The 24,839-nt window shown below is 36.9% G+C and overlaps 1 protein-coding gene across 1 annotated transcript in view; it reads left to right on the forward strand.

The window, feature by feature from the left end:
* The window catches only part of CCDC7 (coiled-coil domain containing 7), a 341,366-nt gene that overhangs the window by 230,279 nt on the left and 86,248 nt on the right, over positions 1-24,839 (forward strand). Inside the window, 3 exon segments of the mRNA XM_021064965.1 lie at positions 16,405-16,515; positions 20,294-20,404; positions 20,746-20,874. Coding sequence (XP_020920624.1) covers positions 16,405-16,515; positions 20,294-20,404; positions 20,746-20,874 — 351 coding nt within the window.

The raw sequence follows: 24,839 nt of genomic DNA on the forward strand, positions 1-24,839 counted from the left end.
TAAGTTTAGAATTATTTTTTTCATCATGTGAACAACCTAAGTCTGTAAGATTTCTCTGCGTCACCGTGTAAAGCAATCCCTAAGAGTTCTATATTCATTTAACTCAGTCATGAGTCTCAGCAAGGGCATCTAGAGTAGTCAGTTGAAGGGTCTCCAGGGGAGCCTGTCCATCAAGGCCCCAGTCAAAAGTAGTTGTCTTCATGGTAACTGATAGATGAGTGCTTTTGTGATCCCTGTGAGAGTGTGGCAATATCTGTATAGTCCCACCACTTGCTCAGATTATTTTTATTTCAAGGTGCAGAGAAGGCCAAAAGCATGATAATCATCTTCTCTGTACTATGCCCCTTACAGATCTTGCCCAGGAATTTTACTTCAGTTTTAGGCCCTTGTACCTTATTGATAATAATGGCCCAGCTACGTGTTATTCATAGGTGAACAGGATACCCAGTTATTTTGGGTTAGTGCCCATGTCTGAGCCCACTAGAACAGTTTCATCAATAGAGTAGAAAGTTAGTGCTCCCTCCAGGAGCAAGACTTTTTCCAAGTTTTAATCTATACATTGATTACATACAGAGAATTTAGAGAGTCTCGAGGAAGGACATTAGTGGTGTAATAAAACCCATACTACATACAACAAACTAATCCTGATCATCCTCTTGGATGGAGAAGGATGCTGAGAAGGGCATTGTGCTGTCAACCACAACATACCAGGTTCCTTTATCTTGGGTGATAACCTCTATAACAGTCACAGTGTCAGGTGCCAGAGACAAGTACTAATGCTTTGTATAGCCCTAATCAGTTTAGAGTCTGGGAACCAAGTGTCTTGCACACAGGCCAGAAGTTACTGAATAGAGAAATAGTTTAGGTATTGTTAGCCTTTGAAAGCTCAGTAATGAGGCAGTTGTTCATTTTTATTCCCAAGACTGGTGACTTGTTTTTGGTCAACAAAAGTGCTAGGTGCCAATAATTTGGTAGGTCATAATCTTTCACATATCCCTTTAAAATACCCTAACGTCAGCAGATCTCATTGGGGTTAGGACTAATGCAAGTGCTGGTTGATATATGTTTCTACCAATAGCATATTCAGTAGTAGATACCATAATAATAGGGTTTTGTAGTGGCCCAAAGGATCTTGACTCATATTTGAGTCTGGAAAAGAGCCTTGGTGGTTGACTAAAACTATGGAAAACTGTTTCCTCCTCATCTTTGTATGAGGGACTATGGGAATCACAGGAATTTGTTCACCAGTATCCAAAAGGCCCAAGAAATGCAATTTTCCCCCTCCTCACTTTGAACTCTGACCTTAGCATGTGTCCTCAGGTCCCCACTGGAGACATAGAGGCCCTACGTAACCTCTAGTTGTGTTTATTTATGAAAGCTTAGAGGTCTGAGTAAAAGTAGGAAGGGTCTGTGTTGGTGGATCCCATAAGGTGCCATTCTTACTAAGTTTAACGAGGTTACTTCCTTCATCATGGAATCAAACTACCCAAGGCTCTAAGGTCTCCTCCAAGGGGCTTTACATTCTTTTTCATTGAAGGCACAAGTTTCAATAACTGCTGTGTTTGGGGTTCTCTTTTGGCACCGGGAATATGGATGGAGATAGCAACAGTCATTGGGTACAGTTCAACTCACAGAGTCTCTGATGATTTTTGGACGCATTATCAAAGAGCAGTAGTCAGTAGCTGGAGAATTGCTTTCCTAGTTTAGTTTTTTTAGAGTCCCTCCATTTGTTCTTTAATTTGACTCACTATGGGAACTGGGCCAGGGAGTTGGAAGCTAAAGGGAAGGACCAGTTATTCCCGAGAGAACTGAAAATCTTATGTAAACAATCCACAGAACCCTCCAAGAGTGCTGTGTGGCATCCACTGTCACTTTCTAAGAGTCACTGGCACAGATGGTAGTGTGCCCTGTTGGACCTTCTGAGTGATGCAGATAATCCATTAAACTACCTCAGAGTGTCTCAGAGACTTTTTTAATATCTCCCCAAGTGCCTAGTAAAAACTTCAGTATTTTGCTTTACTAGAAGAGCACTGTGCTTCCTGGACCACCCTGCTCAGTGTGTCAGTTTGTCAGAGAGTGAGCTAACTGGTTTTTTGTTTTGTTTTGTTTTGTTTTTTTGGCCACCCCAAGGCATACGGAGTTAACAGGTTGTAACCTAAGCCACAGCTGTAGCAACACCAAATCCTTAACCCATTGTATTGGGCCGGGGATCAGACCTGTATCCCAGCATTCCCAAGATGCCACTGATTCTGCTGCACCACAGCAGGAACTCCAGAGATGCCAGTTTTTGAGTTGGTCAGTTAAGATTAACTGAAAGTAACAATTAAGCATTTATTTATTTACTGAGATGCTCAGCAAGAGCCTAGACAGCAAAGGGCCCTAGCTCCACCAATGTTTTATTTTCTTCACAGAATGGCACCAGATTATGGTCATGTGCATCAGAGCAGATAGCTTACTGTGGAGGGAGTCCCCCTCCAAAAGGCTGTTGATGTTTTATGGACCCAAGTGCCATGAGGAAGTAGAGGAGAAGGGCTTAGAGTGTAAAAGTATTGAACCAGAATGAGGAAGATGTTTTGAAGGCCATCCAATAAGATGGTCTAGGCAAAAGTGCTGAACAATAGAGTGCCCCAGCTGAGGTCTTTGCCTCAGAAGGAATTTTCCCTTTTCAAAAGGTTTCTGAACTAGAATGCAGATGTTGCCAGCCAAGATGGACCTTGGTCCATGACTGCAACTACCTGCAGTGCCTGAAGTACACGAGAGTACACTGACTGTGCCTCAAGTTTAGTGTGGGGTGTGAAATTTTCCCCCATGACAACTGCCAGATAAAGCATTTGTAATTGTCCAGAATCTTGACCTAGAGTTAGACTCTCCCCAATGTTTTTATCTATATACCTATGGATACATATACATATGTATATAAACATGTGTGTACATATGCACATATATATGTACATATACTTGCATGTACACTTGCACAGTCATATTTGGAATTCATATGTACTCTTACACTTAATTCTTCTCAGGGCTTGTTCTTACTTTCCTGTTTCCGTATATATTTATATATATGTATAATCTTTTCTTCCATAGCATGAATCCTTACTCTGCACAATGTCAGTGCATTTACTCATTCGTTTAATTCTATAATGCTTCTAAAATTGTTTCAGAAGTGTTTAGCTCATATTATGAGAAAAACAACTCTATTAAATGGATTTCGTGATTTGTTTTCAGTCTGCCCGTCACTCTCTACCAAGAGTAAGAAAGGGTTTATGTTAAATACTGTATTGATCAGTTACTTGGATTAGTGTTTTATTCCTTCAGTAGGTTCATTTCTCTAAGTTTGCTTTTAGTTTTAGTTCCTCTCTTTAACTTTTTAATTGAATTTTATTTTTTGACTATGTAGAACATTAACCTACTCCTATACTAATAAATATGCAAAAATGTATACTTAGAGATATATCATTCCTTCCTGTATCCTTTCCCTTAAATTCCCCAGTCCTCTGCTCTCCTCTTGTTAGGAACCAATTATAATATTTTATTATATATTTCTTGTGTTTCATTTTTCAAATATAAATATCTTTTTTCCTCTTACATTTTTTTTTCTAAGTCCCTTTCTTTCTTTCCCAATAGCAATGTTAGATATTTTTTCCACTTAATATTATCTCCTGGAAATATCTTAATGTAAGCTTATAGAGTTTTCTTATACTCTAGATATATCATAATTTATACTCTACCATAGTATAAATTTATTCAGCCAATTATATAGTATAACAATGTTTAGTATAAAAATATAGTATAAATTTGCCTTAATTTATTCAACCAGTTTCCTATGCAAAATACATTCAGTTGGTTTTGAATATTTTGAAATTATAAATAATGATGTGATAGTTACCTTGTACATATACATTTTCATTATTTGATCTATTAATACATATGTATTCACTTAAAGTTTAAATAACCCAAGAAAACTAGAGACTAATATAAAACATATTTGATGCCTAGGAATATTTTTGAAATAGACATTTTTAACAAATACATATTAAAATGTCCTCATAATTTTTATCATAGATCTTAATTTATGTATAACTTTATCAAAATGAGAAAATGATATTGTACACTTGTTATACACTTGAAATCTACAGATTTCACAATAGACCTGTTTTTCCATTTAGTGAACTAATTGCATTATTTTATGTGGCCCATGATGATGTACCAGATGAAAATGGTAATTGCTTGAGTTTCAAGATTCAGTGTTGAAAACCCAAGAGCAATTTGAGAAACAGAGAATTTCCTTAAGGGAAAGACTCAACAAGTGTAAAAATTATAGATAACTTTAAATTAGTTTAAATTAAACTGACATCTCCAACACTCTTTTCAGCATCTCTCTCTATGTGGCTAATGAGGATCAGCTTACTCCTATGTAGAATCAGTTGCAGTATACCACTAATGTCCCTTCACAAGGCATCCTAAATTTCCTAACTCATCAGAAGATATTTCTTTGATATTTAAGCATACATTTTATAGAAATTTTACACTTTGGAATTCCCGTCGTGGCGCAGTGGTTAACGAATCTGACTAGGAACCATGAGATTGCAGGTTCGGTCCCTACCCTTGCTCAGTGGGTTAACGATCCGGCGTTGCCGTGAGCTGTGGTGTAGGTCGCAGACATGGCTCGGATCCTGTGTTGCTGTGGCTCTGGCTTAGGCTGGGGGCTACAGCTCCGATTCAACCCCTAGCCTGGGAACCTCCATATGCCGTGGGAGCGGCCCAAAGAAATAGCAAAAAGACCCAAAAAAAAGAAATTTTACACTTTGAACCCAAATGTAAATACTCTGAGTTAGAGAACAATGGCCTAAAAAAACTGATGGCATTTTTTGGACTTTCTGGTGCAAAATGACACTATTTCACAGCTATGCATCATGGGCTTAGTATCCACCAAGGCCCAGTGACAGGCCACAGCAGGTGTGTAGCTTTCAGCTGACTGTGGAAGAGTACAGATTCAGAAACAACTCTGCCTTGTGGCAGTGTCCTTCTGCCATAGACTCCAGTTGGTGAATAGAGAAACTGCTGATAACCATAACTCAAAGGCAAATGTGGATCACAGAGATTCAAAGAAATGGTAGCCAAGATAGCCCATGGGAAGTCCCCTAGTTAAAAATAGCCATTCTTTTGGTCAAGGCTTCAGTCAAAAACAGTGGCCTTACTGGTGACCCAAGATGGATGCTGCAAAGATCCCTGCTTAAGGATTGTCTAATATCACTGGGACTCTTTGTGTATTTGTTGAGCTAGCATGTGCCCAAAGCTTAGCAATAACTTCTCTGGAATAAGACATTGTGCCTCTTTCCAGCTCATATTCTGGATTTAGCTTGGGTTTTTGGTCTTCCTAACTTTTTTTATAGTAATGGCCTTGCTATGTTGCTGCATGTGGCCATTATGGCAGCAGTCCTTATTTGCCCTTGTCTCAGGCCACTGGGAAAATGTCATCAGTACAGTGGAAAGCTCATGCTACTCTGGAAGTGGGATTTTTTTCAAGGTTCTGTCCTATCCATTGATGACAGATGGTGGGCGAATTTAGGTAGTCATGTGGAAGGACATTAGTGGTATATTACAACCCATTCCACATAATCTGATTCTGATCATCTGTGTGGACAGTGTTACTGAAGAGAGGGAGTTTTGAATGCTAATTGTTGTACACCAAGTTTCTTTATCTTGGGCAGTAGTCTCTGTGACAGTCCCAAATCCAGATAATGGCAGTGTCCAGGGCCACACTGTAGTATTGAGCCATGACCAATTGAGTCTCTATGCACCTGGGGCCATGTGCACAGGTATGATGGGGCCACTGAATGGATAATTAGTTTCATGGGGAAAAAAAATAGTAGCTTCATAAAGCCCAGCTGTTAGGATGGTTATATCTTTTCTCCCCCACTACTTTGTTTTTTTTTTTTTTTGTAGACTATAGAACCTACACAGTGTTAGGAGGGTAAGTTTGTGGTCCCCATGTACCCCATAAAATGCCCCATGTACCCCATAAAATGTCTTAAGGGCTTTAGAGTGAATTAAAGTGGGGATACACTTAAGACAGTGCAGTGGAGGCCATAGCAATTGTAATGCTCCGGTGGAACTCATTTATAGTTGTACCAGGTAAAGGTGCTGATAGTGTTGGACTCAGACCCAAAACCAGAGAGCATTGTTTGTTTCTCCTTCATGGTAGATTCCTAACACTGCCCTAACAAAGTACCACAAACTCGGTGACTTAAAACACAGGAATTTATTGTCTCAGCGTTCTGGAGGCTAGAAATGTGGTATCCAGGTGTCAGCAGGGTTGCTTCCTTCTGAGGGATTGTTATTGAGAATCTGTTCAGTTCTTCTGTCTAGCTTTTGGTGTTATAATGGCAATATTTGGTGTTCCTTGGCTTGTTGATCCATCGCTCTGACTTCTGCTTTCATCCAGCTTAGATTAAAGGGGACATTTACTCCCCTTTCATTTGACTTTTGCAAAATACACCCAACACATTTCAACATCCTGACTTCTAACTCCAAAATCTCACCTAAAACATCATCAACTCAGAGTTCCAAATCTCATCATCTAAATCACTTAAATAGTTGTGGGTAAGACTTGGGGTATGATTCATCCTAAGAAAAAAATCCTTCTCTATCTGTGAACCTGTGAAACCAAAAATCAAGTTACATGCTTCCAAAATACAATGGTGGGGCAGACGTAGGACAGACATTTCTATTCCAAAGAGGGAAAATTAGAAGGGAAAAAAAGGAATCAGAGGTCTCAAGCAGATCTGGAAACTGGCAGAGTAAATTCCATTAGATTTTAAGGCTTAAGAATAATCCTTATTGGCTCCATGCCCTGACCTCTTGGCCCACTGTAGTATAGCCCATCCCCCTGGATGGCCTCCCCAGTTCCTTGGAACAGAAGAATTAACAGTCTAGATGTCCAACCAGTGCTCTCTGGGCCTGTGGCAGCAGGGACAACCCCTGTAGCATCTGAGTTGCCCTTTGGAGTCATTCTTTCTTTTTCTTATAGGATTATATATGTTTGCAGTTGAATAGCTTTATTAGCCCATTTTATGGTTCAAGAATCATAGAAATCTGACAGCCTTCTTTCATTTCACCCAGTCTCTGTCCTCTTTAGTCTAAGCTGGTGGCTTCTGCTGAAATGATTGATTAGATGTACAACTCTAATCACAACTCTACAAGCCTAATCTCTTTAGAAAAATGTTGTTCCCTTGGTGTTTTCTCTCTCTCTCTCCCTCTCTCTCTCTTTTTTCAATATAGATGGGCTGAGATTTTTCTAAATCTTTATATTCTGATTCCTTTATGGTTACTGATTTCTTCTTTAATTTCTTTCTTTCCTCTGGCATTTTACTAAACAGCAAGGAGAAATCAAGCAGTGGCTTAAAACACTTTGCTTAGAGATCTCCTCAGCTTAATGCACCCCTGTGTTCATGGCAGCACTGTTTACTATAACCAAGACATGGAAGCAACATCCATCAACAGATGAATGGATAAAAAAGATATAGTTTATATATATAGTGTACACACTATATATATAAAACATGTGTACACACGTGTGTGCATGCACACACACACACACAATGGAATATTACTCTCTCATAAAAAAGAATGAAATTATGTCACTTGCAGCAACATGGATGGACCTAGAGATTATCGTACTAAGTGAAGTAAGTCAAAGACAAAATCATATGATATAATTTATACATGAAATCTAAAAAAAATGATACAAATGAACTTATTTCCAAATTAAAGAGACACAGAAAATAAACTTATAGTTACCAAAGGAGAAAGAAGAGGGAGAGATAAATTAGGATTAGCAGATAGAAACTACTACATATAAAATAAACAGTTATATCCTACTGTATAGCACAGGTAACTATATTCAATATCTTAGAATAAACTATAGTTATATATATATATATATAGACTTACATTGCTGTACACCAGAAACTAATACATTATTAATCAACTATGCTTCAATTTTTAAAAAATCTCAGCTAATTATCCAAGTCCATTGCTTGCAAGTTATACTTTCCATCCAACATAACACAGTTCAATTAAGCTCTTTGCTGCTTTATAACAAAAATAACCTTTCCCTCAGTTCCCAGTAACATGTTTTTCATCTTCATTTGAGACTTCACCAGAGCACATTTTTCTCCCCAAAAGACTAGCTTTTGAAGAAACTTTCCTTCCCCATTCTTGGATCTTTTGTCATAAATTAATTGACCGTATGTGCATGAGTTTATTTCTGGGCTCTCTGCTCTGTTCCATTGATCTATGTGTCTATTTTTATGTCAATACCATACTGTTTTGATTACTATAGCTTTGTAACATAGTTTTAAATCAGGAAGTATTCTTAAGATTGCTATCACTATTTAGTGTTTTTTGTGGCTCCATACATATTTTAGGATTGTCTGTTCTCTTTCTGTGAAAATGCCGTTGGAATTGAATCTGTAGGTTGCTTTGGGTAATATGGACATTTTAACAATAGTAATCCATCCTATCCATGAACATGGAGTATCTTACAATTTATATGTGGCTTCTTCAGTTTCATTCATCAGTGTCTTACAGTTTTTGGTGTACAGGTTTTTTTACCGCTTTGGTCAAATTTATTCCTGGATATTTTATTATTTTTCATGCAGTTGTAAATGGGCTTGTTTTCTTAATTTCTCTTTCTGATAGTTTGTTATTAGCATATAGAAATGCAGCTGGTTTTTATATTGATTTCTTATCCTGTGTCTTTACTGAATTTGTTTACCTATTCTAATAGTTTTTGGTGGAGTCTTTAGTTTTTCTGTATGTAATATCATGTCATCTGCAAATAGTACAACTTTACATTTTCCTTTCTGACTTGGATCCCTCTTCTTTTCTTTCCTCACCTTTTCTCTCTGGCTAGGACTTCCAATACTATGTTGAATTAAAGTGGTGAGAGTGGGCATCCTCATCTTGTTTTTAATCTTAGAGGAAAAGCTTTCAGTTTTTCACTGTTGAGTATATTAGTGTGACCTTGTCACATATGGCCTTTATTGTGTTGAAGCATAGTCTCTCTATACGCACTCAGTTTTTATTGTGAATGAATGTTGAATTTTGTCAAATGCTTTTTCTGCATCTATTGAAATGATTTTATTATTATTACCCTTTATTTTGTTAATGTGGTGTATCACATTGACTGATTTTCAGATGTTGAACCCTTCTGCATTCCTGGAATAAGTCCCCTTGATCCTGGTAAATGATCCTTTTAATGTATTGTTACAAGAGGCACCTTTTTTTTTCCATTTATAATGATTTTTATTTTTTCCATTATAGCTGGTTTACAATGTTCTGTCATTTTTCTACTCTACAGCACCTTTTAACATTCGTATTTCTGGCAATATACTATTTGAAATGATATATGTATTTTTAAGACAGCAAAAGCTTTCTCTACAGCCCTCCTTTTTTCTTTCTGAACTCTCATCAGAATAACCTTTGGCATCCATTTTTCTGCCAAAAATCTTTTTCAAGGCAATCTAGGATTTTTCCTATCATACATTTCAATATTCTTGCATCTTTACCCATTCCCCAGTTCCAAAGCCATTTCAACATTTTAAAGTGTTTTTTACAACAGTAGCTTACTTCCCAGTACCAGAAATCTGTATGAGTTTTCTTGGACTGCTATAATAAAGGACCACAAACTGAGTTGCTTAAAAAAATATTGTCCTATAATCAGGATGCTAGAAGTCTAGGATTGGATATTGGCAGTGTTGTTTTCTTCTGAGGATTTGAGCTAAAAACTGTTTTTTGCTTCTTCCCTACCTTCTGGTGGTTTTCTGGCAACATGCGACATTACTTGGCTTGTAGATTCATCACTTTGATCTCTGCCTTCATCTTTACATGGTTCTCTCACCATATGTGTGTCTGCCTCTGTGCTCAGATTTCCTGATTTATTAGGATACCCTTTTTGTCAGATTAGGGTCCAGTCTAAAACCTCATTTTAACTCTATTACCTCTGTAAAGACCCTATTTCTAAATAAGGTCATATTCTGAAGTAATAGGGGATAAGAATTCTCTATTGGTGGAGTAGAAGCAGGAAGAATTTAACTTATAACCCCCTCATTGTAGATCAGGGATTGTGGAGGTCACATTAGCTGTTCACCAGTATCCAAGAAACCCAATAAATGCAGTTCTCCCCCAGCTCCCCATTGAACTCTGAACTTGACCATTGTTCTCCTCTAGGGACATACGGACTTTGGTCCAGCCCCTAGTCTTATTTATTTTTAAAAGGTGAAACACCTGGTTAAAAGTTAACTGGGCTTTACATTTCATCCCCAGAATCACTGGGAGGAGCAGAGGAAATAGTACTTTTATTAATCATAAGGCCATCACCTTGCAGATCCTAGTGGAGCAGCCTAGTGGATCCCATGGCCTACTCACTGACCATGAGTTCCTTTGTGCGACAGCACATAAATCTCCTCTTTGGGAACATTTTATTGAGTAACCTAGACCCACAGATCTCTTTGGGAAAGCCTGTAGCCCAAATGGTCTAGGAGGGGAACAGGCTTACCATTTTACATTGCTCTTTCTGCTGGTTAGTCTTTGCTTTCTGGGTAGCAGCCACACTTTCCATACTCAATGATTTGTCATTGAAAATCTGACTTATGTCACAGACTAATCCACATGACCTTATGAGGAGGTTTAATTGAGCTCAGTAACCAGAAGTTAACACAAATAAACCTAGTAATCTGAGTCTTGTTAACAGTCTCATCGTCTGTTGTTCTCACTCCTCATTTGTATATCTAAGACACCACTAAGGTGGCTCACAAGGGAACTCTAAATACTGGAAGGAATAATTCAGCCATGCTGTTCAATGGCAGGAAACTCATCATGCATGAGTCAAATTTCTCAGAGCCCAAATAATAACCAGCTGAGGATGTAAATGGTCTTGAGTGCTTGTATCCTTTCATCCCAGTGCCCTCTTCCTTAGTGAAAGTTGCGGCTGTTATTGTGCTCTGAAAAATTAGAGTCTATACTGACTCTCCCAGAGGTACTACTCTCACTAAGTTTAACAAGATTACCTCCTTCATCATGGAGGAAAACTACCCAAGTCTTTAGGAGATTCAGATTTCTGGGGTGAAGTGATCCCAAAGGCTCTGCATTATTTCCCACTTTAGGCATGTGTCCAACAAAAAGCTCACTTTGTTGTAGGCTGTCTTGTAACTGCTTGTTGTTACTGTTCTTACAGTTAACAGTAGTACTTGGATGCAGTTCAGCATTCAGAATCTCTGATGAATTTTGTTCCCATCACTGGAGGACTGAATCAGTAGCTAGAGAATTGCTTCCCTAGTTTTCCTATGATATCTCTCTTGGATCTGTAATTTGACACAGAGTTAGGTCAAGGTTGGGCAAGGAGTTGGAGGCTAAAGGGAAGGACCACTAGTTCCCCTTATACATGAAAAGCTTATGTAAATAATCACTCATACTCTCCAAGAAACCCTGGGGTCCACTAGTACTTTTTGAGATACATTGTCATGACTGATGAATTGCCCATAGACTTCTCAGTCTCTTGCCTATGATCCACTAGTATCACTTGAGAGTGTCTAATGGACTTCTCTAACACCTCGCCAAGTAACCCTATGGTATCTTCAGGGTGTTTGCTTTCCTCAAAATGCAATGCGCTTTACAGGCACACCTCATTTTATTACATTTCACAGATAATGCATTTTTTACAGATTGAAGGATTGTGGCCACCTTGCATCAAGCAAGTCTATTAGTGCCATTTTTCCAAAAGCACTTGCTCACCTCATGTCTCTGTGTCAGTTTTGGTAATTCTCACAATATTTCAAACTTTTTCATTATTATTATATTTGTTATGGTGATCTGTGATTAGTGATCTCTGATGTTACTATTTATAGTTGTTTTGAGACACTATGAACCACACCCATATAAGTGGCAAACTTAATAAATGTTGTGTGTATTCTCACTGCTCCACCATCTCTTTCCCTCTCTTCAGGCTTTTGTTTTCCCTGAAACAGAGCACTACTAAAATTAGGCTACTTAATAACCCTACATGACCTCTAAGTGTTCAACTGAAAGGAGGAGTTGCCTGTCTCTAACTTTAAATCAAAAGCTAGAAATGGTTAAGCTAAGTGAGGAAGGCATGTCAAAAGGCAATACAGGCCAAAAATCAGGCCTCTTGCTCCAAACACTTAGCCAGGTTATGAATGTGAAGGAATAGTTCTTAAAGGAAATGAAAAGTGCTATTCCAGTAAATACACAGATGATGAGAAAATGAAACAGCCTCTTGCTGATACAGATAAAGTTTTATTTGGCTGGAAGAAGGCAAAACCAGCTAGAACATTCCCTTAGGCCAAATCCTAATCTAGAGCAATGCCCAACTCTCTTCAATTCTGTGAAGGCTGAGAGAGGTAAAGAAGCTACAAAAGAAAAGTTTGAACCTGGAAGATGTTGGTTTATAATGTTTAAGAAAAGAAAGTCTCCATAATACAAAAGTGCAAGAGGAAGCAGCAAGTGCTGATCTAGAAGCTACAGCAAATTATCCAGGTGATCTAGTTAAGATAATTAATGACAGTGGCCACACTAAACAACAGATTTTTCAGTGTAGATTAAACAGACTCCTACTGGAAGAAGACGCCATCTAGGACTTTCAGAATTAGGGAGGAGAAGTCAATACCTGCCTTTAAAACTTGAGAGTACAGGCTGACTCTCTTGTGAAGGGTTAATGCAACTGGTGACCTGAATTTGGGGCAAATAATATATTATTCTGAAAATCCTAAGGCTCTTAAGAATCATGCTAAATCTACTCTGCCTGTGCTCTGTAAATTGAACAACAAGGCGTGGATGACAGCACATCTTTCTGCAAAATGGTTTACTGAATATTTTAAGCCCACTGTTGAGACCTACTACTCAGAAAAAAAAAAAAAAAAGATTCCTTTCAAAATAGTACTGCTCATTGACAATGCACCTGGTCACCCAAGAGCTCTACTGGAGATGTAAAATGAGATTAATGTTTTCATGCTTGCTAACACAACATCCTTTCTTAATCCCATGATTTAAGGCATAATTTCAACTTTCAAGTTTTATTATTTAAGAAATACATTTCATAATGCTATAGGTGCCATAGATAGTGATTCCTCTAATGGATCTGGGCAAAACAAATTGAAAACCTCTGCAAAGAAGTTGCCATTCTAATACCATTAAGAATATCTATGATCCTTGGGAAGAAGTGAAAATGTCAAAATTCACGGGAGTTTGGAAAAAGTTCATTCCAACCTTCATGGATGACTTTGAAGAATTCAAGACTTTAGTGGAGGACGTAGCTACAAATGTGATGGAAATAGAAGGAAAACTAGAGTTAGAAGTAGACAAACAAATCAAAATTAGAAATGAAAAAGGAGAAATTACAAATGACACCACAGAAATACAAAAGTTCATAAGAGACTACTGCAAGCAACTGTATGCCAATAAAATGGACAATCTAGGAGAAATGGACAAATTCTTCTAAGACTGAACCAGGAAGAAACTGAAAATATGAATAGGCCAGTCACAAGTACTGAAATTGAAAATGTGACTAAAAAACTTCCAAAAGACGAAAGTCTAGGACCTTCTGGCTTGACAGGTGAATTCTATCAAACATTTAGAGAAGAGTTTACACCTATTCTTCTGAAACTCTTCCAAAAAATTGCAGGGGAAGGAATACTTCCAAGCTCATTCTATGAGCCCACCATCACCCTGGTACCAAAAACAAAGACACCACAAAAAAGAAAACTACAGGCCAAGATCATTGATGAAAATGGATGCAAAAATCCTCAACAAAATATTAGCAAACAGAATACAACAATACATTAAAAGAATCATACACAACAAGCAAGTGGGATTTTTCCCAGGGATGTAAGGATTCTTAGATATCCACAAGTCAATCAGTGTTATACAACACATCAACAAACTAAAAAATAAAAATCATGCTTATCTCAAAAGACGCAAAAGCTTTTGACAAAATTCAACACCTATTTCCAATTAAAAAAAAAAAAACTCTATAGAAAGTAGGCATAGAGTGAACCTACCTCAACGTAATAAAGACTGTATGTGACAGACTCAGAGCTAACATCATTCTCAATGGTAAAAATCTGAAAGAATTTCCTCTAAGATCAGGAACAAGACAATGATGTCCACTTCTTACCAAGTTTATTCCACATTGTTTTGGAAATCCTAGCTATAGCAATCAGAGAATAAAAAGATATAAAAGGAATCTAAATTGGAAAAGAAGAAGTAAAATTGTCACTGTCTGCAGATGACATGATGCTATACATAGGAAACCCTAAAGACACATCCTGAAAATTACTAGAGCTCATCAGTGAAGTTGGTAAAGTTGCAGTATATAGAATTAATACACAGAAATCGATTGCATTCCTATATATTAATAATGAAAGATCATAAAAATAATTAAGGAAACAATCCCATTTACCATCACATCAAAAAGGATAAAATCAAAAGGAATAAACCTACCTAGGAGGCAAAAGACCTGTATCGGAAAACTATGACACTGTTGAAAGGAATCAAAGATGACACAAATAAATGGGAAAATATACCATCTTCTTGTATTGGAAGAATCAGTATTGTCAAAATGACTATACTACCCAAGGCAATCTCCAGATCCATTGCAATCCCTATTAAATTACCAATGGCATTTTCACAGAACTAGAACAAAAAATTTTAAAATTTGTGTGCAAACACAAAAGACCCTGAATAGCCAAAGAAACCTTGAAAAAGAAAAATGAAACTGGAGGAATCAGGCTCCCTGACTTCAGACTATACTACAAAGTTATAGTCATCAAAACAGTATGATACTGGCACCTTCAATTCTAGTCTCTCAGGCCTCCTTCTCACCTTCTTCCATTTCATATATGTATGCCCTTTCTTCCACAGTGTTAATCCTGACTCTTAAAACATCATCACATTTATCTATTTGCCCAGTCCTACAATGTTTCAAACCATATTACAGAATTTCATAGCACTACCACTACAAAAACAAGCCTGCTAAAAAGATCTGATGATTTGCTTCTATCTGCTCCCCATATTCTTGCCTAAGACTAAGTTTCAAACACTATGACTAATTTGTATTTGAGTAGGTTCATTTCATTAAGTTTGCTTTCAATTTTTGTTTCCTCTTGCTATCTTTGTTCATTTAGTTTTATTTTTGGAATGTGTGGAACATTGACCTACTTCCAGAAGTAAGTATTAGTACTAATATTAATATTAAGGTGTACTTAAGAGTATCATTTCTTCCCACATCCTTCCCTGTGCATCCCCAAGTCCTCTCTCTTGCCCTTTCTTCTGGCAGGTAGCAAGTTACTATATTATTTTCTTGCTTATCTTTTCTCTGTTTCACCTTGTAAAGTTAATATCTGTTTCTCTATGTTTTCTGACTATTTTCTGAACTAAAAGTTAGCATACCAGATACCTGAAATTTTTTTCCATTTTCCATTATCTCCTAGAAATCCCTCCATATATTTTATAAAAATATTTTATTATTTTAATAAAAGTATTTAAAATAGCACCACATTATATACCATAGCTTATACTATACCATAATGTATTGTGTATAAATTGGTTTATTGGGAGTTCCTGTCATAGCTCAGCAGTTAATGAACCTGACTAGCATCAATCCCTGGCCTCATTCAGTGGGTTAAGGATCTGGCGTTGCTGTGAGCTGTGTGTGGTGTACGTCGCAGACATATCTCGGATTCCAAGTTGCTGTGGCTCTGGCAGAGGCTGGCAGCTGTAGCTCCAATTGGACCCCTAGCCTGGGAACCTCCATATACTGCAGGTGTGGCCCTAAAAAGACAAAAAAAGCAAACAAACATAAATTGGTTTATTGGAGTTCACTTGTGGCACTGTGGGTTAAGGATCTGGCATTGTCACTGCAGCAGCTTGGGTTGCTACTGTGGCTCAGGTTCAGTCCCTGGATGGAAACTTCCACATGCCATGGGCATGGCCAAAAAATTGGTTTATTAAACTAATATCCTATTCTTGAACATTTAGATGGTTTAAAATATTTTGCAGTTACAAATAATACTGTAATGAATACCCTTGTGCATATGCATTTTTGTTTGTTCTCTTATGCATTTGCCTAATATATATGTAATCCAAAAGTAGAGACTAATATGAAATATACTTGATGCTTCAGAATATTTATGAAATAAGGTTTCAGTAGTACCCATTAAAATTTTTCTTATTTTCATGTCAGATCTAACATTATGTCAATTTATTGATAATTTTCTAAGTGAGAGAAAATTCTACTGTATACTTGCTATAAATTTGAAATCTCGACATTTCACAATGGATCTGTTTTTCCATTTAGTGGACTAAGTGCATCTCTTTATACAGCTCATACTGGAGTACCAGGTGAAAATCTTACGCTTGTGAATCAAGATTCAGTGTCAAAACCCCAAATGCAAGTAGAGAAACGAACAACTTACAGAAAGGAAAGACGTCATAGTAAGTGTAACAATTATGGGTAACTGTAAATTAAACTCATCAGATCTTTTTTCTTTGGTTCATGAATATGTATTTGAGTATATATTTATAGAAGTAAAAGTAAATGATCTAAACGTGAATAACCTAAGATAATTAGAAAGAAAAGCAAAAGTGTTAATACTTTCAGGTTGGTAAGATTATTTCACAGCCATAGGATTTGCACTCAGTATTCATCAAAGCCCAATAACCATCCAGTAGTATCTCAAAAGAGTGGGTACCTTTTAGCTGACTCTGGGAGATTACAGGTTCCAGGAAATTATGCCCAATGGGCACTTCTGACCACCAGCAATGCTCTTCTGACATAGGCTCTAACTGACAAACTGAAAAGTTTTTAAGATCCATAACTACACAGTAAATAGGAATCAGAGAGGCTTAAGGGAAGGGCCACCTGGGAGGCCTGCTGGAGGGCCCCCCCCCTCCCCGCACACACACTAGGGTATTCTGTTATTTGGGGCATACACAAAGGTGAGGTCTTCTGTAACGTCATAGATGGATGCCATCAATTCCTTGTGTGGAAAGTGCCACTTTCAGAAAGTGCCACTGATTTCTGGGTCTCCTTTTTTATTTGAGGTAGTTGAGAAGACCATATGTTGGCAGTCATCTCTGAAATGAGGTATTGTCACCCTTTCCAGATCATGCCTAAGAATTTTACTTGGGTGATAGATCCTAAACTTTGTATTAATAGCCCATTCATGTTGCCACGTGTGAGTCTGCAGAGTAACCAGTCCTTATTGGGTAGTGCCCTTGTCTGGGGCCCATAGGAAGATGTCTTCAGTATAGTAGAAGGCTAATGTTCCTTCCAGTAGCCAGGTCTTATCGTATCTGATGACAAATAGTAGGAGAATTTAGGTATACTTGTGGAAGGATATTGGTGGTATATTGCAACCCATTCCACATAAAATTAAATGATCCTGATCATCCACATGGACAGTAATGCTAAAAGGGCAGTCTGAGATGTCAGTTTTCGTACACCAAATTTCTTTATCTTAGGCAATAGCCTCTGTGACAGTCCTAAAGTCAGGCAGTTCCAGTACTCAGAGTTGTGCTACAGTATTGAGCTGCCAATAACCCATTGAGACTCTATGCTCATAAGTCCGTGTGCACAGGTCAGATAGGGCTATTGAGTGGATGATTAGTTTCATGAAGAAGTTTGTTTTCCTTAAACTCAGCAATGAAGGCATTGGTTTTTTTCACTCCAGGCAGTTGCTACTGTTTTCAAAAAAGAATAGCACTAGGGGCTGCTAGTCAGAGAGGTTTATGGTCTTCCATATGCCCCACTAAATGGCCCTAACGGAACAATTGTCTTTGGGGCTTGAGGGCAAAGGTAAGCAGGTGTTCACTTACATAATACATCTCTATCAAGAATACATTCATAATATATTATAGTAGTGAATTCTATTAAAAAATTTGGAGTTTAGAGTTGTAGTTGGCCAAAGAGACCCATCCATGTTTGGGTGTAGGTAAGTGTCCCATTGATAATGACCTCAGACCCAAAGTCAGAGACATCATTTGTTTTCCTCTCATTCTAATGCTAGGGTTTGCCTGGGTTATAGTTGCCTCTGCACTATAGGCCCAGAAATGTTATTCTTCCCTATCTCCCCATTGAATTCTGACCCTGGGATACAACCTGATATAACTCTTGGTGTTGTTTGCTGTTGAAAGTTGAGTGTTCTCAATCCAAGCTAGAGGGGCTCATCTGTTCATTTCCAGATTCACAGGGAGAGGCAGAGGAAATAACACATTTATTTATCACAGGGGTTGTTAACATGAAGACCCTAATGGGTCCACCTTTTGTGGCCGTTATGACTTAATACCCAGCCATCAACCTCTTTGAGAACCCACTGTCTAGTAACCAGACTCAGAGAGCTTTTCTAGAAGCATTGTCGAGGAGACAGCACTTGGTTACTATTTTACATTGCTCTCTTTGCCAGTCAGTTTTTACTATTTAATCAGAAGCTCTTTTTTCCATGCCCAGTCAAGTCCATATTTTGTTGCAGAACATTATCACCTGACCTTATGAAGAAGTTTGATTTAGCTTGATAACCAGCAGAAGTAGTACAAATAAATTTAGAAATCTGAGCGAGTTAACAGTTTTATCTACTGTTCTTACTCATTGCTATAGAATCAGAGCCCTCCAGCATGGTTTACCTGGCTGCTGTAGACTCTGCAGTGGTGGTGTAAACATGATTTTAGTTATAGGCTCATGCTGAAAGCTGTCAGAGCAAAAATAGTAGCCAGCTGAGGAAGGAGAGGGTCTTGATGTTTTCTTCTCATCTTCTGTCTTTCTTCCTCCTTCCTCCTTGATCAAACTTTCTGTTGTCAGGACACTCTCAAGGAGGGGTTTTATAGTGATGCAACCCACAAAGTACCACTATCTCTCGCTAAGTATAAGATTACTTCTTTCGTAGTACACGCAAAAAACCAAGTCTCCAAGGTCTTTTTATGTCACTGGGCAAAGCAATACCTAAGAGTTCTATATTCATTTAATTCAATCAGGAGTCTCAACTCGCTATGTTGTAGGCTATCCATCATTGTCTGGAACCTTATTAAAGTTGACAACAGTTGTTGGGTACAAATTAGCTTGCAGCATATGTGACAGTTTTTAATACTGTCATCAGAGGACAATAGCAGTAGCCAGAGGAATTGCTTCCCTAGGTTTCCCAGAACCCTCTCTGTTGGATCTGTAATTTTGGCAGGGAGTCTGAAACTAAAGAGAAAGACCTTTGGTACCCCTCTAACCCAAAAAGCTTACATAAACAATCTGCTAGCACTCTCTGAGAGTACCCCAGGGCATTCCTGACATAACACTTCCTAACTCATTGCTGTGGCTGACAAAGTGCATTGTTAGACCCTCAAACTCTTGCAAATAACCAGCTGGTACTCCCCAAGAAGCCTTGTAGTCTTCTTTAGCATCTTCCCAAAGTTCCTTGGAGGATATTCCTGCTTTTTGCTTTTCCAGAAAGTTACTGTGCTTAATTGGGCCACACTGCTTGCCATCCTTTGTCCCCGAGAGAGAGCTACCAGTTGTGAAGGTAGTCTATAAAGATGTCAAACCAAATTGAAAGTAACAATTAGGCCTTTATTCACATACTGCAATAATACAAGTAAGGGTCTAATTATGAAAGGGCACCAGCGCTACCATTATTTCAACCACTCTTTCATTTTCCCAAGCAATGCCATCTTGCAAAGATCAGATGTATGGGTACAGAGGGGAATGTCTCACTCTATGTACAGATATTTATATACTATATATATATAATATACACACGCACACACACCATTATCTGCCACTGTAGCAGTACTTATGCTATGCCAATACCATAGTTGTGGTGTGTGTGTGTATATATATATATAGGTATATATCAGTTTATTCAGCCAATCTCCTGTGCTTGAATGTTTAGATGGTTGTAAGTGTTTTGCAATTAATGAACGACCTTGCGTATAGGCATTTTCATTGTTTGTTCTATTATTATAATACATTAACCTAAAGTGTAAATAATAACTCCTGAACCCTGAAAACCAATATAAAATATATTTGTTGCTTTGGAGTATTATGAAATAAGGAGACAACTTCAGCATCATCAATTTTTATGACAGATCTAGCATTATAATACTTGACTTATGAGTTTATAAAAATGAGAGAAAATGCCACTGTAAACTTGTTATAAATCTGAAATCTAGAGATTTCACAATAGATCTATTTGTCCATTTAGTGCACTAAATGCATCTCTTTATGCAGGTTATTATGGAGTACCAGATACAAATCTTATGCTTGTGAATCAAGATTTAGTTTCAAAACCCCAAACGCAAGTAAAGAAACAAGTAGCTTCTAGAGAGGAAAGACGCAATAGTACGTATAATAATTAAAGAAAACTTTAAATTGCTTTAAATTGAACTCATCAGAAGGTTTTTTTCCTTTGGTTTGTGAATATGTATTTGACATATAATTTGTAGAAGTAAAAATAAATGAACTAAGGTGTGAATGCCCTATGATAATTAGAGAACAAAAGTAAAAGTAATGATACCTTTTGGTTGGTATTTGCACAGTCAATAGTTACTACATAACAAGACTGCTGCCACACACATTCATGAAAACTATGCATGTGATTTCTGTACCTCACTTCCATGAAAGAAAATTTGATTATTTGACATATCCAGAAGTTCTATTAAAATATATTTTTTTCTGCTTAGCATTTCCTCTTGAAAACGAGAGAAATGATACAGTAAGAGTTGAAACTCTACCTCCTGAGAAAAAAGCTTTATTTTCAAGAAACCAATCTCAAACTAAGAAATTTGGAGCTACCAGAAAGAATCTTGATAGTAAGTAATAAAATATAAATCTCATAAATTATTTTAATTAAATTCAGAACACTGTTTTTTATGACCATATCTTCAACCATTTGCTTTTTTAGTATTTATTCCAAATACATGATAGTTTAGGTCTTTCTTGATGATTTATTTGTTTCTTTTATAATCACGGAATTATGTATGTTAAACCTTACACTTTGTGGATTTCTCTGTTTCTTCTTATAGTTGTGGCAGGCTTTGGTTTATAGCTTATGATGCTCTATTATTGGTGCACATATAAATTTTAAATTGATAATATGCTTGGGGGACAGAACTTTTATCCTAATGAGGAGACCCCTCATCATTTTTATACTTTTTATTTGTTTATTTTCCTTTAAAACTACCTCATCTGCTCTCATTATAGCTCCACAAAGTTTGTTCTGGTTGGTATTTGCATGATGTATTTTTTCTATCCTATTACTTTAATTTTCCTGTATCTTTATGATTTTGCTGTGTCTCCTATAAGAAACTTTAAATTGTATGTATTTTAAAATTCAATCTGATGTTTGTCTTTTAATTACCTCTCATAATCATATATAATCTAATTATCGATATTTTTAGGTGTAATTCCACCATTTTCTTGGTTCTTCCTGTTTTTCCTGATATGTTACTCTCATTCTTTCAATCTCTTTGTTTTTTATCATTATGTATATTTTTCATTAGCCATATTTGATACCAAAAATTTTAAACTTTATTCAAAAGTATGAATACTATTAAAACATAAATAATTATTTAAAACATGTAAGTATTTATAATAATGCTTATAGTAATATTTCTAAATTAAATTTATTTATTTGTTTATTTTTTGCTTTTTTTTTTTAGGGCTGTACCCACGGCATATGGAGGTTCCCAGGCTAAGGGTCAAATCAGAGCTATAGCTGCTGGCCTATGCCACAGCCACACAGGATCTGGGTCACGTCTGCAACCTACACCGCAGCCCATGGCAATGCCATACCCTTAACCCACTGAGCAAGGCCAGAGATCGAGCCCACAACCTCATGGTTCCTAGTCAGATTCATTTCTGCTGCACCACACAATGGGAACTCCTAAATTAAATATATTTAATGCCCCTGTATATCCAAAAAGTAAAAACTGCTTACATATACATGCGTGAAAAATGTATTCTTATGTTTACACTTCATTTAGACAGTGATTTGTGTATATCATTAGAAGATGAGATAAAATTTTGTTAGAGGACTAACATATACTGTAAATCTAGAGATAAAATTTTGTTAGAGAACTAACATATACTGTAAATCTAGAAGTTCTGCCACAGATCTAGTTCTCTACTGAATGCTTTTATGAGTCTTTCTTCTTGAGCCCAGAAAATGGATGAAGTGTCAAGTGAAAATCTTTTGCCTGACAATTGGAACTACTAGAAAGAAAAGACTCGGTAGTAAATATAATAATGAATTACTAAATTACTTTATATTTAATTGTTTTAAGCAGAATTTTGTTCATGAATGTGTGAGCTTACAGACATCTGAGTCAAAATTTTACTGTTACTTAAATTCCTATTTCTTATTTTCCTTGAATTTTGTTTGTATTATGGCATGATGTATATTGAATTCTCCCACTATGATTGTGAATCTTTCTATTTCTTCTTGTAGTATTGTCCTTTTTCTTTATACTGATTATGTTGTTAGGTGCATACAAATAAAAATGTTAGGTAATCCTTATGGACTCAACATTTTGCTTTTATAAAAGGTATCATCTTAGTCTGTCTCCAGGAAAGTCTTTTGACTAAAATCCTATGTTGTATGACATTGACACAACTATTGCAGATTTATTTTGGTTAGTATTTGCCTAGCATATCTTTTTTCACCTCCTACTTTCCAGTTTTCTGTATTCTTATAATTCAGTAACCTCTCTTATAAATAGGTTATAGTTAAATTGTTTCTAAATCCAGTGTGACTCTCTTTGTCTATCTCTACAACATGTAATCTGCTTAAATTATTGTACTTATTAATATATTTGGAGTTAAATATTTCCTTTTGGGGGTGCTTTCTTTTTTCCTACCTGATCCAGGTTTCTTTTTATTTTCTTTCCTTATTTTTGAAATTATTACTTTTTAATTAACTGACTTTTTTTTCTTTTTATGGCTGCACCTATGGCATATGGAAGTTCCTGAGCTATGGGTCAAATTGCAGCTGCAACTGCCAGCCTACACCATAAGCCACGCTGGATCCGAACTGCATCTGCAACCTATGCAACAGCTTGTGGTAAAGCCAGATCCTTAACCCACTGAGCAAGGATAGGGATGGAACCCGCATCCTCACAATCACTGTGTCAGGTTCTTACCTGCTGAACCACAACGGGAACTCCCAGTCTGACTTTTAAGTTAATCATATATGTTGTTAAAAGTTTTAAAGTATTTTTTAAATGTGAATACCTTTAGTACAATAAAATCTAATTACAACTTTCTAAGTGCATGTATGCGGTAACAAGAGTCCTCCACATACTTTCAGGAGAGCATTCTGATAATTTTTATACTTAATATCATAGTCTATTTTGAAAACGCACCAGAGGATTCTTAGGGGAGGAGGAGAGACTGAGCAAAAGGAAGATGATTTGATCGTTTGTGAAAATTGTGTATATTTGCTTAAATTGTTGTAAAATTAGAAGGAAACTGTAACAAGTTTCACTTGGTATACATTAGTAATCTAGAGGTTTCAAAATCCAGCTGTTTTAGTTTTTATTGGATTAAGAGCCTCTGTTCTTGAAGCTGAAAAAAAGTGGATGAGATATCAGATGAAAATCTCTCACCTAAAGATAAAATTTAAATCTTAAAAAACTCATGGCAAATTAAGATACTTGGAACTGCCAGAAAAGTGAGATATACTAGTAAGAATATCATGTAATGATTTTTAATTAAATTTCTTTCTTTAGGAGTTCTCACTGTGGTTCAGCAGGTTAAGAATCTGACTCTTATCCATGAGGATGTGGGTTTGATCCCTGGCCTCGCTCAATGGGTTAAGAATCTAGTATTGCCACAACCTGAGCTGTAGGTCACAGATATGGCTCGATTTTGGTACTACTGTGGCTGTGGCAGCTGCAGCCAGGGAAATTTCCACATACTGCAGGTGCAGTCCTAGAGAGAAAAAAAGAAGAAGAAAAAGTTGCTTTCTTTAGTTCTTGATTATTTTATTCAGTTGATCATAGAAATATACACTATATACTGTATCATTTATACATATATGTACACAAATTCGTAATTTATACAACATATGTAGTGTATGTATGTATGTTCTCCATTAGGTGAAGTTGATTATGTAGTTTTTGCTTTCTTAATTTCATTAAATTTCTGTTAATTTTATCATTTGTGAGAAATGAATAGTAAATTCAGCTACTGTGAATGTTTATTTCTCCATTACTCTGTAGTTCTGTCAATTTTACTTTTATGTTTCTAATGCTTTTTTATTATGTATAAAAATATACATATATACAACATATAATATTAAGATTTTTAAACTGCTATATTGTCTTAGTGAACTGGAATTTCTATCTTTATGGTGGACACTTTGAGGTAATTTTTTGTGCCTTTAGTCTATTTTTTTTTTTTTTTGTCTTTTGTCTTTTTGTCTTTTGTTGTTGTTGTTGTTGTTGCTATTTCTTGGGCCGCTCCCGCGGCATATGGAGGTTCCCAGGCTAGGGGTTGAATCGGAGCTGTAGCCACTGGCCTACGCCAGAGCCACAGCAACGCAGGATCCCAGCCGCGTCTGCAACCTACACCACAGCTCACGGCAACGCCGGATCGTTAACCCACTGAGCAAGGGCAGGGACCGAACCCGCAACCTCATGGTTCCCAGTCGGGTTCGTTAACCACTGCGCCACGACGGGAACTTCCCCTTTAGTCTATTTTGCTTGATGTTAGCATAATACCTTTCTTTATGTAACTATTTACACAGAATAGTTTTTTCACCATTTTACATTTAGCC

This window comes from Sus scrofa, chromosome 10 (genome assembly GCF_000003025.6).
Source record: "Sus scrofa isolate TJ Tabasco breed Duroc chromosome 10, Sscrofa11.1, whole genome shotgun sequence".
NCBI classification, from domain to species: Eukaryota; Metazoa; Chordata; class Mammalia; order Artiodactyla; family Suidae; genus Sus; species Sus scrofa.